Below are 12,089 nucleotides of genomic sequence, written 5' to 3' on the forward strand. Positions count from 1 at the left end.
AAGAAAGAAAGATGGAAAGAAAGAAAGATGGAAAGAAAGATGGAAGGAAAGAAAGAAAGAAAGAAAGATGGAAGGAAAGAAAGAAAGAAAGAAAGAAAAAAAGAAAGAAACAAAGAAAGAAAGAAAGAAAGATGGAAGGAAAGAAAGAAAGAGATAGATGGATGGATGGATGGATGGATGGATAGATAGATAGAAAGAAAGATGGAAGGAAAGAAAGAAAGAGATAGATAGATGGATGGATGGATAGAAAGAAAGAAAGAAAGAAAGAAAGAAAGAAAGAAAGAAAGAAAGAAAGAAAGAAAGAAAGAAAGAAAGAAAGATGGAAGGAAAGAAAGATGGAAAGAAAGAAGAGATAGAAAGAAAGAAAGGAAAGAAAGAAAGAAAGAAAGAAAGAAAGAAAGAAAGATGGAAAGAAAAAATAGATAGATAGATAGAAGGAAAGAACGAAAGAAAGAGAAAGAAAGAAAGAAAGAAAGAAAGAAAGAAAGAAAGAAAGAAAGAAAGAAAGAAAGAAAGAAAGAAAGAAAGAAAGAAAGAAAGAAAGAAAGAAAGAAAGATGGAAGGAAAGAAAGATGGAAAGAAAGATAGATAGATAGATAGATAGATAGATAGATAGATAGATAGATAGATAGATAGATAGAAGGAAAGAAAGAAAGAAAGAAAGAAAGAAAGAAAGAAAGAAAGAAAGAAAGAAAGAAAGAAAGATAGATAGATAGATAGATAGATAGATAGATAGATAGATAGATAGATAGATAGATAGATAGAAGGAAAGAAAGAAAGAGAAGGGGGTGGAGACGGAAGGGAAGGAAGAGCATCCCCTACATCAGTGTACTCACTGGGAGGCAGGAGGGACTGGATGGATGGATCAGACTCCCCTTGTCCTTTTCTCTTTGCTGGGCTCCAGCTTGAATCTTCCCGCCCACACATCCCCTTCTCTGAGGCAGAACAGAGAACACTGCCGAGGAGAGTGGGCGGGGCAGACACAGGAGGAGAGGGCGGGAGGAGGAGGAGCAGAAGCTCTCTCTCCTCTTCTGTCTGGCTGTGCGGGCAGAAGGGGGAGGGGGGAGATCTGTCAGAGCTCTACTGAGTGGCTCTCCCTCCCTGTCTGTGATCCGGAGCTCCGATCACACGTCTGAGCGTCTCACTCGCAGCCTGTTATCTCTCCCTATAGCAGAGCGAGGAGACTCGGGACTGTGAGATGGTGGAGATCTTTGCTGCTGGAAGGGGCGGCTCTCTAATTAGGTAAACTAGCCAGCTGTGCGAGGCCCCTATGACTGCGAGGCCTGAGGCCACCGCCTATTTCGCCTAATTAGAGAGCCGCCTCTGCTAGGCCCTAACCACCCGCTGGGAAGAACCAGCTCCCCATCTAACTATCGGAGGAGTCTGGTTCCTCCAGACGCACAGGTATCTCCCTCCATAGCCCAAGCAGACAATGGTCCGCCAAGGGTGAATGAGAGAAACAACATAACAAATAAAACAAAAATTGAAACCCAATAATTAAAAATTAATAAAAGGGGGGGTAAAACAAAGTAGAGAAAAAGTGCAGAGGAGAGGGCAGATAAGGAAAAGTTGAGGGGGGGGGGACTGCGGCTCTGTGCCCAGAGACCCATTTCTCGAGAATAGGTCTAGTTTGTGAGCGTCCTGGGGTCATTTGTCAGGTATCTAATCCATGGATCCCATACTTTGTGAAACAACTTCATCTTATCTTGTACTATTGCTGTTAACCTTTCATTCAACATAAGCCACGACATTTTTTGTTTAAGCTGATCAAATGGTAGGGCAGTGGACCTCCAATTTCTGGCTATAGTTATTTTAGCTGAAATGAATATGAATGTAAGAAGTCGTCTGTGGAATCTGGAGGCTTCCGCTATCCTGCCACCCAGGAGTGCGTGTTTTGCTGATTTCGTCAGGATAATCTGGGTAAGGGTATATATAAAATTGTAAACCCTGATCCAAAATCTCCTGACCTTGGGGCATGTCCACCATATGTGATAGGTGGATCCCACTTGGCCGCATCCCCTAAAGCACTTAGAGGTGGGTCCGGGTTTATTTATTTTTTACTAGTAATGGCGGTGACATTATGGTGGACACATCAGACACATCAGACACATTTTTGGGACCATTGGCATTTATACAGCGATCAGTGCTATAAAAATGCACTGATTACTGTAAAAATGTCACTGGCAGGGAAGGGGTTACCACTAGGGGGCAATCAAGGGGTTGTGTTCCCTGTGTGTGTTTCTAACTGTGGGGGGAGGGGATTGACCTAGAGGAAATGACAGATCGTGATTCATAGCTATTAGGAACTCACTATCTGTCTATCCTCACAGAACAGAACAGGGATTTGTGTGTTTACAAACACATGTCCCTGTTCTGCTTCTTGTGCCCGCAATCGCTCATCGGCCACGAGCATCGGCACCCCCGCAGTGCAGTGGGCATCAGCACTGCTCCGGCGGCGCGTGTGCCTGCTATCCCGCTTAAAGGAGGCGACGTACAGCTATGACGGTTCGCGAGATTGTGCAAGCGATTAATTGCAGATTTCTATGAAGTAGCTTCACTGAGGAATACGTGTTTTGACACAAGAGCGACAACAGAATGCAGTCCAGCGCACGGTATTATGAGCAGAGATTGTTACTCCGCTCCAACACTAACCAACAAAATGGCCACCTCCAAGGCAGCGACAACTTCATCCCCATTAGCCGCTGTGCTGTGAAAACACCCAAATGTTCCTTTACCTGACTGCATTCGGTTGCTGCTGTTGTGTCCAAACACGAATTCGCCAAAAACTGCAATTATTGTTGGTTTTATTAAACCGGAAGTGACATGGTTCGATATTCTGCTGAGTTGCCTATTTTGTCAGAACAGCAGCCCTGCAGTGTGTGCCCACTGCAGACCCTGCCCTTACAAATGCTGGAAAATACATTTAACATGGTTTCCTATGGTATATGTTCACATCTATGTGTTTTTCAGTGGCTGCATTTTTGGAAAGGGTCAGGGACTTTTTTCCCACAGCAGATTGCATTTTGTGTGTAATAGACTTCATTGGACCTGTGTATTTGATGCAATTCTATTTTCACTTTGCAGGGGGAGGGGGTTTCTGAATAACAAATTGTGAATAGCTTTATGCCCCATACACACGGTCGGACATTGATCGGACATTCCGACAACAAAATCCTAGGATTTTTTCCGACGGATGTTGGCTCAAACTTGTCTTGCATACACACGGTCACACAAAGTTGTCGGAAAATCCGATCATTCTGAACGCGGTGGCGTAAAACACGTACGTCGGGACTATAAACGGGCCAGTAGCCAATAGCTTTCATCTCTTTATTTATTCTGAGCATGCGTGGCACTTTGTGCTTTGGATTTATGTACACACGATCGGAAATTCCGACAACAGATTTTGTTGTCGGAAAATTTCATAGCCTGCTCTCAAACTTTGTGTGTCGGAAAATCCAATGGAAAATGAAAATGTGTGATGGAATGTGTGATGGAGCCTACACACGGTCGGAATTTCCGACAAAAAGGTCCTATCACACATTTTCCGTCTGAAAATCCGACTGTGTACGGGGCATAACAACCGATGAGTCATCAGCTGAATGTAAAAAAAAAAATTGCAAAAATGCCATGCCCCCCCCATACCAGGCCCTTTGAATCTAGTATGGATTTTGAGGAGAATCCTACGCCAATTTTTTTTTTTAAATGACTTAGTCAGGCCGGCATGCCCCTCTGTTTGGGTTGGCGATGGCGGTGGGAGCAGTGGTGATGGATTTACTTCAGGGGACATTTTATAATTTTTTTTAATAAAGGAATTGTCAAAAACTGCTTACTGTCATTTTTTTTTGGTGAGTAGGGGGTAATATGTATGTAATACTCATTCACATAGGGGGCTGGGATCTGGGGGCCCCCTTGTTAAAGGGAGCTTCCAGATTCTGATAAGCCCCCTGCCGCAAACCCTCACAACCACTGGTCAGGGTTGTGGGGAAATGGCCCCTGTCCCCAAAGCACCCCCCCATGTTGAGGGCATGTGGCCTGATATTGCTTGGAAGGGGGGATGCTCATCTCCTCCTTTTCCTGATCTGCCGGGCTGCATGCTCAGATAAGGGTCCTGTATGGATTTTGTGAGGGACCCCCACGCCATTTTTTTTATTTTAAATTTTGCAGTGAGGTTCCCCTCAAAATCCATACCAGACCCTAAGGGCCTGGTATGCATCGGGGGGGGGCACAAAGTTTTTAACAAATTTTATATATATATACATATATATATATATCTATATATAAATTTATTGCCGGCATTTCCTTCTTTTACATTTAGCTGTCAGCGGGGAACCCCGGAACCCCACTGACAGCTGATGACACATCGGTTGCTAAAGACGTGGCAGCCACCTGCTCCATAACAACCGGCTATTCACAGTTGTTAAAGAGAAGCAAAACAGAAATGCAAAAAGCATGAAAACTGCATTCAAAAACACATCAAAATTCTGTGTTCTAAAACACAAAATGCACTGCAAAACACGCCGGAAGACCACATAAGCCACAACTGCCTTGATATGAAACTAGCCTTAAGCTAAACAACCCCAACATTCCAAAACATACAAATTAAAGTTGATTTCTAATGACAGGATTTTTTGTCTACTGTTCATGTTGTTGTGGATCAGCACACTTTGCTTGTTTTTACTTCAATAGAAAAGCTATCACACTGCACTAGCAAGGTACATCTAAGAACTTTACGTTATGCTCAATCTCCAATATAATATTTTCTTCCTTTACCTAGATGAAATGCTCTTTACAGCTACAGTAACAGATTTCCTTGCAATAGATGCTGTCCTTTATCGAAGTCTTGGTGAACGTCCAGCCCTACGAAGTTTTAAACATGACTCAAAATGGCTCAAAGGTAGGCTTCAAAAATATTTTTTTTTTCTCTCAGAAATAAAAGTAATTCTGTCCTGCCTTCAGACAAACATTATTGTTTTTAGGATAATTTCTGCTGTCTCAACAAATTTTTGAAAGAGTGGTAACTTTACCTATTCACTAAACCTTTTCATCTGCCTAGAACTCAGTTTGATGGATTACTCCAATAAGCAACAAATCATAGTTTTCTTTTTATTGTGTTTAATAAATAAAAAAGTAAGTAGCTGCTGCTTGGCAGAAGCATTAGTAAGTGGCGTGGGTCCATGAAGGTACTACTAAAATGGAATTATGTAGTCCAAGGCTACTTTGCTTTAGCAAAAGAAAATCTGTAGTACAAGGCCATATCTGTTCTAGCAAAAAAAAAAAAATCTATCAAAAGGACAAGACAAAAGAAGAATAAGGAGTGAAAAGAGAATAAAAGCAAAGGTAAAAAAAGAAAAAGGGAATGTAGACTTTTTTTTATTATTTTGAGGTGAGCAGTGGAATTTAAAGCTAAATTCTGAAAATTACAGACTGCAAGGGTTAAATGCTAATAATCAGAACTAATGGGAGCTGAAACATACCTTTCCACGCCTCAGATGATGTCTTGATGACGAAACGCGTAAGCTAGGTCATACGGTGCGCACACGTCGCTTCTACGTTCTTTTACTCTGCACTTCCGGTTCCGGTAGTTAGGTTGGTGGAACGCACGCCGCCACCTCGCTACCCCGGATACCATTCGTATTTGGATTTGCTTGTCAGAGGAGTATTGTCAGCTCCCATTTTTAACTCACATACTTTTTGGCTAATAAACTTTTGAGTTTTTACGGACTTACACTATGAGGATTCCTTGTTTCTCCATACATATTGGTTTTGTCCGGTGGATGCTTACTTAAAGAACACTGTGGACTCAGAGGGAAGGAGCTCGCTGAACCTGAGAGGGGGATTCCGGGCGTCCAGGATTTCGGCCACAGGATCTATCTATGCCCTTTACCCCTGCAGGGGTTGGGCTCTCTGGTGAGTGAGGGCACAAGATTGGGCCTGTTTGACATGGACACATCACCATTGTATATTCGTTGGGGATTACACATTTGTTGAATACACTTACCATCTGTGGAGAGGAACTTCCGCCACTTATTGGACAATTTTCATTGGGCGATATTGTTTGCAGCACATACACTTACATTGTATTTTTTATGTGGTGTTTTTTTTACCTCATTATTTATTATCACCAATTAATTCTCTTTGATCTTTTTTCTAATACATACCCACCTCGTGCTCACGATTCATGTCAGAGGGGGTACTAATGTTTATTTATATCTGGTTCATTCGCATGCATTTTTCATGGTACTGAGCACATGAGTGGTATTTTTAAATGTTGATGTACACATTTTTTATGGTATTTTTTATTAACATTTGCAACATGCACGCTTTTTTATTTTTATTTTTATTTATGTTTTCACTAATGCCGGTGATCTGCACACCCACACCCTATGCTGTGTATGTTGTGGAATAGCTTGTAGGGTTTTATGTAGAATATTGCACTTGCTGTGGACTTCGGTGCACACTTCACATTTTTTTTTTGTCCACATACACACATTATTATTCATCATTCATTTTTCTTGGTGTTATTTTGGTTTGTTGGTTTTTGATTTTATAGTTTGTGAACAGCGCCATTCCCCTATTTTAGAACATATACCTTTCCTGACACAAGCATGACAGCATATATGCATAGGTAGCCCCCGCCCAGTTCCAGACCGGTTATACTATATAAATGAGTCACCTCCCAACAGGTAGCATCCTTTCTCCTTTTTTTTCTCACTGCTTAGCCAGTTATGCTATTGTATTTTTTTTTAGGATTTTTAGCCTCACCTTTCCGGATTCATCTGGCCAAGCCGCACAGGTTCAGCCCCTCTTGTGATAATGCTACCTTCTGTACAGGTTGTAAAGCATCTTTTTGGGGAAGGCCTCCCCCCTATATTTCAGGTATTGGGGGTGCAGGCGACTGGTCTCAGGGGGGGCATCAGCTTCAAGCTTCAGGTTAGTGCATGCCCGTGGGGCTCCCGCGTGGTACCCTGTGGTTTGTGTCACTTTGTTGCCCTTCTCACTGCTGGTATATTTATCAGATTAAAACATGCATAATTTTGGTATTTCAGTCTGTGTTGTGGCTTGTTTGGGCGGCTGCCCTTTTCTTAAGATGGCATATTGCCTACTTCCGGCGGCCAGACCCTCTCTAAGATGGCTCCCGGAGAACTTCCTGTCTGCGGGGTGAACAAGATGGTGGCTGGGATACTTCTGGTTTGCTGGAATCGGCGGACTGGAGCTCGGCGGCTCAGACAATTACCAAGGGCATGTCAGTGCTGGGGGGGTTTCAGCTCCTCCAGCCTTTATCTGCAGCTGGCGGGTGGACACAGTGGGCAGACAGGAAGTGTGGAGGCACAGGGTGCCAGGTGAGTTACTGTCCCTGATGCACTTTGTGTCCAACAATTTGTTTCTTGCAACAGCATTAATTATCCTTCCCTCCTGTAGTGGAAAGCCTGTCCGCGCCACAGAGGATTCTACTAAGGTACAGGTAGGAACAGTCTGCTTTAATTTGCAGTCATTTCCTTGCTCTTTGCTGTGGCTGAGTGGTTGTTGTTTATAGCTTCCCTTAGAATCAGTGATGAGCTCTCACAGAGACCAGCCACATAACTTAATGTGAGGGTCAGGTAGGTACAGTTTGTTACCGAACAGTGCCATCCCATGAAATGGAATATGACACCAGTTTGACTTTGAAGAGGCGTTTAAGCCATAAGGCTCTCCTTGGCATTACTGAGAATAGCATGACTCTCACAGAGCCATGAAGGGAATCAACGGCTGCTTCGCCCACAAAATCACCAGTGTGTTTAATGTCAGTCAGTGACTTCAGTATTGAGGGGACTTCAGCACCGGCCCGTAAGCTTCCCTTATATACGTATATATTATTTTTTCAAAAAAAGAGCGCATGTCTAATGGGTTGCAATCTTTTCAGCCCTCATCAGCAGCAACACTCCTCCAGAAGCAAGGAGGTCCCTCACTGACCTGGCCCAGGCTCAAGCCTTGAGAGGTCAGCTGCTCACTCTAAAGCCCGCCAGGAAGGCCAGCACAGAGTCCTCATGGCAGGAAGACTCTCACAGAGATTACTTATGTCTGGGATGCGGTCAGACTGCACTTCCAGGGAAGATGCTGTGTTGGACATGTCTGCTGGAAGCAGCAACAGACAGGGAGGCAGAGAGGGCTGACATAGCCTCTTTGATTAGACAAACCGTCAGGGAGTCCACAAGGGAGCCATCACCAGAATCCATTTCAGAAGAAGCATCTCCAGTGGAAGATGATTTGTTACTCAGGTTTGACTTTGCCCTAGTACAACCACTGGTGAGAGTGGTCAGAGAAGCACTCAATCGGGAGGAGATGGTGCAGCCACCTAAAACTAGGAAATATTATCTACAACTGAGGAAATCAATACTCTCCTTCCCTCTAATAGAGGAGGTGAGGGATCTCATCCATGAGGAATGGAAAAAGGTGGACAGAAACGCATCACTTTCTAATAGATTCAGCAAAATGTACCTATTTAAGAAAGAGAAAGTGCGCTCGCTAGAAACACCTCCTCTAGTGGATGCAGCAGTCATTAGACTGGCCAGACAGGTAACCCTGCCAATGGATGATGCCATGTCTTTCAAGGATGCCCTCGATAGGAGGATGAATGCTGATATGAGGAAAGTCTACACATCTGCTAGTAGTGCCTGTAAACCAGTCTTAGCACTTACCTCAATGGCTAGAGCCATTAGGACATGGGCCAAGAAGGCAGAAACAGATCTACGGGCCGGTGCTGAAGTTCTCTCAATACTGAAGTCACTGACTGACATTAAATACGCTGGTGATTTTGGGGGCGAAGCAGCCGTTGATTCCCTTCATGGCTCTGTGAGAGTCGTGCTTTTCTCAGTAATGGCAAGGAGGGCCTTATGGCTTAAACCCTGAATGGCGGACGCCTCTTCAAAGTCAAACTGGTGTCGTATTCCATTTGATGGGATGGCACTGTTCGGTAACAAGTTAGAATCTGCAATTCCCAAGGTTACAGGTGGCAAATGAGGGATGCTCCTGCAAGATCCTGAGATCAAGACAGCGCCGTTACCCCGAGAGAAAGCAGTACTCAAGCAGGTTTAGAGATTTCAGTGCTACAGTGGCTCAGTTAGCCAAACCAAAGTTATCTCCTACTTAACAGCTGTTTTGCTTTGCGTTTATCTATTAAGGTTCTTGCGGTAAAACCAAAGAAGCTTAGCTTACAAAAATATGCCTACAAATATAAGGAATAAGTAAACTAAACAAGTTACCCAACTTAGAGTTTAAGATGTAATGACCTTTATGGTTCTTTGCTCAGTCCAACTCAAAACGTCTCCAAAATGCTCCAGCTTCTGGCAGACCGTCCCACCAACTTCCTGTATACACTACCTTTCTGTCTGCTCAGCTCCAAATCTAACTGGTTTATTTACATATTAATTGGGGGGGGGGGCCTGGCTATCACTCTGGATGACTGGATGCTATCCCCCGACCTGAAGGACATATACCTAAATGTTCCTGTACATCCTTAGCTCCACAAGTAACTTTATTTTGTAGTATTGGGCCAGCACTTCCAGTTTGTATGTTTGCCGTTTGGCCTTTCCACTTCACCAAGAATGTTTTCAAAAGTTCTGCTCCCAGTGATTGTCATCTTGCGCAAGCAAGGCCTACAAGTCTTTCATTACTTAGACTATATCCTTTTGGTGGCTTGGAATTCTCAGATCTTATTGAACCATCGAGAAATCTTAGTCCAGACACTGCAAAAATTTGGACCCCAACCAGAGATTGCTGTTCCTAGGAGCAATCCTGGACACCAACAAGAATACAATGGAACTTCCTCCAGGGAAGGCATCAGCTCTCATTTCCAGGTTGGAGTGGGTGTCACGGTTATCCTACCTCGCAGCATCTCGATGCCTCAGGCTTCTGGTGACACCATGCACCATGATCCTGATGGTCCAGTGGGCTCACTGTTGGATGAAAGCTTTCCAGATAGTCTTCCTCAGGCAATGGACGTTCTATTTATCAAAGGATAAGACTAACCCTAGCAAAAAGCAGTCCCTCACATGGTGGAGGGAACAGTCGAATCTCCTCAATTGCCATCATCTAATTCCGGATCCACCGTTAGTGGTCACATCGGATGCCTCTGTATACGGTACAAATGGGGTGCTTAATGCAATGGCTTGTTTACTCAGGGCCGATGGGACCACAGCCAGCGCAAGGTTTTCAATGTGACCAAGCTAAAAGCAGCCTTTCGAGCCCTAAAGACATTTCGGAGCCACATTCAGGGAACTAGTGTGATCCCTCACATGCACAACAAATCAGCAGTCGCCTATGTGTGTTGCCAGGGCGAAACTTGGAGCTGTTCACTTCTGGCAAAAGTGTCACCCATTTATGAGTTGGAACCTGTCACACCTCTCAGCAGTTTATATTCCAGCCCCTCAGAATTTCCTAGCAGATAACCTGAGTAACAAGACTGGACAGCAATGAGCTATCCCTGGATCAATCAGTCTTTCATTGGATATGCAATCAATGGGGATTTCCGGATCTGGATTTGATGGCAACTTTAACCAACACCAAGTGCAAATGTTTTCTTTCCAAAGTGAAGTTGGGTGGCCCTCACGTCACCTAGTTCATCAGTTCCTGTGGGCCTACACTAGAATTCATCCTCTGGAACGGTCATATGTTCCTCCACGGGACTTGCAGGTTGTTCTAGACTTATTATCTCAGTCTACTTTCCTGGTAAGCCAATCCTCAACCTTATGGAAGGTAACCTTGAAGGTGATATTTCTTACAACTATGACTTCAGGAAGAAGGGTGGCAGACATTCAAGCATTGGGCTACAAACCACCCTACTGTTGTAATTTTGTACAGACTCCATGCTGACCACAGACGCCTGCCTGCGCCTTCCAACCAGGTTGGGGACAGGGTCTGGCTGTCATCTCGCAACCTCCGACTTTGTGTTCCCTCTCTGAAATTCGCACCTCGGTTTATTGGGCCTTTCCTTATTCTTTGCAGGATTAACCCAGTGGCTTACGCATTAGACCTTCCTTCTATTATGCATATTTTGAATGTATTTCATGTCTCCTTATTAAAACCTTTGGTCTGCAACCGCTTTACCACCTCGGTGCCTCGTCCTCACCCTGTACATGTTGGGAACCATGAGGAGTATGAAGTACAGTCCATTGTTGTCTCCCGTAGGTTCCGTGGGCTCATACAGTTCCTGGTACATTGGAAAGGGTACGGTCCAGAGGAACGCTCTTGGGTCTTATCCTCAGACGTACATGCCCCTGTCCTCCTCCATGATTTCCATAGATGTTTTACCCTCAAGCCTGGTGGTCCACTGAGGGATGGGGTCATTAAGGAGGGGGTACTGTCAGGGCTGGGCTCTGCCCTTCCTTTTCTAAACTGGCCGCTCAGCTGTCAGCTAATTGCCAGCTCCTATCTCTCTACAGTGACTCACCTGTTGATGATATCCTGCTCGTCAGTCCTGCCTACTTAAGCCATCCAGTCCAGCTGATCTCTGCCTTATCCTTGATCACATCTCTAGAGACGCTCTCCTGTGTTCCTTAAAGATTTGCTTGGCTGGCATTCCTTCTGGCTCCAGATCCTGCTTGCTGTTTTACTACACTCATCTCTGGCTCCCTGATGTTTTGGCTTGTCTGACTATCCATTCCGGTTCCTGAACTCTGGCTATGCTTTGACTACGTTTACTCTGTTTACCTTTTTTATTATTGTTAAACAAGTGTGATTTAACTGTACTTCTGTCTCAGTCTGATTCATGGTTTCTGACAGTGCGTTTGTGTAGATCTGGGGTCAGCAGCCAGTAGATCGTGGACAGGTGACTGATAGATGGCGGTCTGGGCTTGCAGACCCGCCATTCCAGAGCATCAAATAGAGTGCAATGTAGAGGGACTACTTGTAAAGTTGGAGCTGTAGTAGGGAGCAAGAGTCGCATAAGCCGATGCCTCCTCTGTAGTGCTGGCTTTTTTGGTTTTATTGCCCCCAATCTCTACCTTTTAGCATGTCAAATCGTACCAATGTGAACAGGGGCTTAAGGCTCATTCACAAGTGCAGCAGGCACGGCAGCTCCTCTGAAAAGTGATCCAAGTGTGTTTGACAGGTGG

At 44.4% G+C, this 12,089-nt stretch overlaps 1 protein-coding gene across 4 annotated transcripts in view; it reads left to right on the plus strand.

Annotated features, from left to right (window-relative positions):
- Nucleotides 1–12,089, plus strand: part of SEMA6B (semaphorin 6B) — a 1,880,978-nt gene that overhangs the window by 1,102,245 nt on the left and 766,644 nt on the right. For all 4 annotated transcript variants that reach the window (XM_073594847.1, XM_073594838.1, XM_073594868.1 and 1 more), the window contains one exon: nt 4,775–4,894. In XM_073594847.1, the coding sequence (XP_073450948.1) occupies nt 4,775–4,894 (120 nt within the window). The remainder of the gene's footprint in view (nt 1–4,774; nt 4,895–12,089) is intronic.

The sequence above is a fragment of the Aquarana catesbeiana genome, linkage group LG01 (assembly GCF_042186555.1).
Source record: "Aquarana catesbeiana isolate 2022-GZ linkage group LG01, ASM4218655v1, whole genome shotgun sequence".
Taxonomy (NCBI): domain Eukaryota; kingdom Metazoa; phylum Chordata; class Amphibia; order Anura; family Ranidae; genus Aquarana; species Aquarana catesbeiana.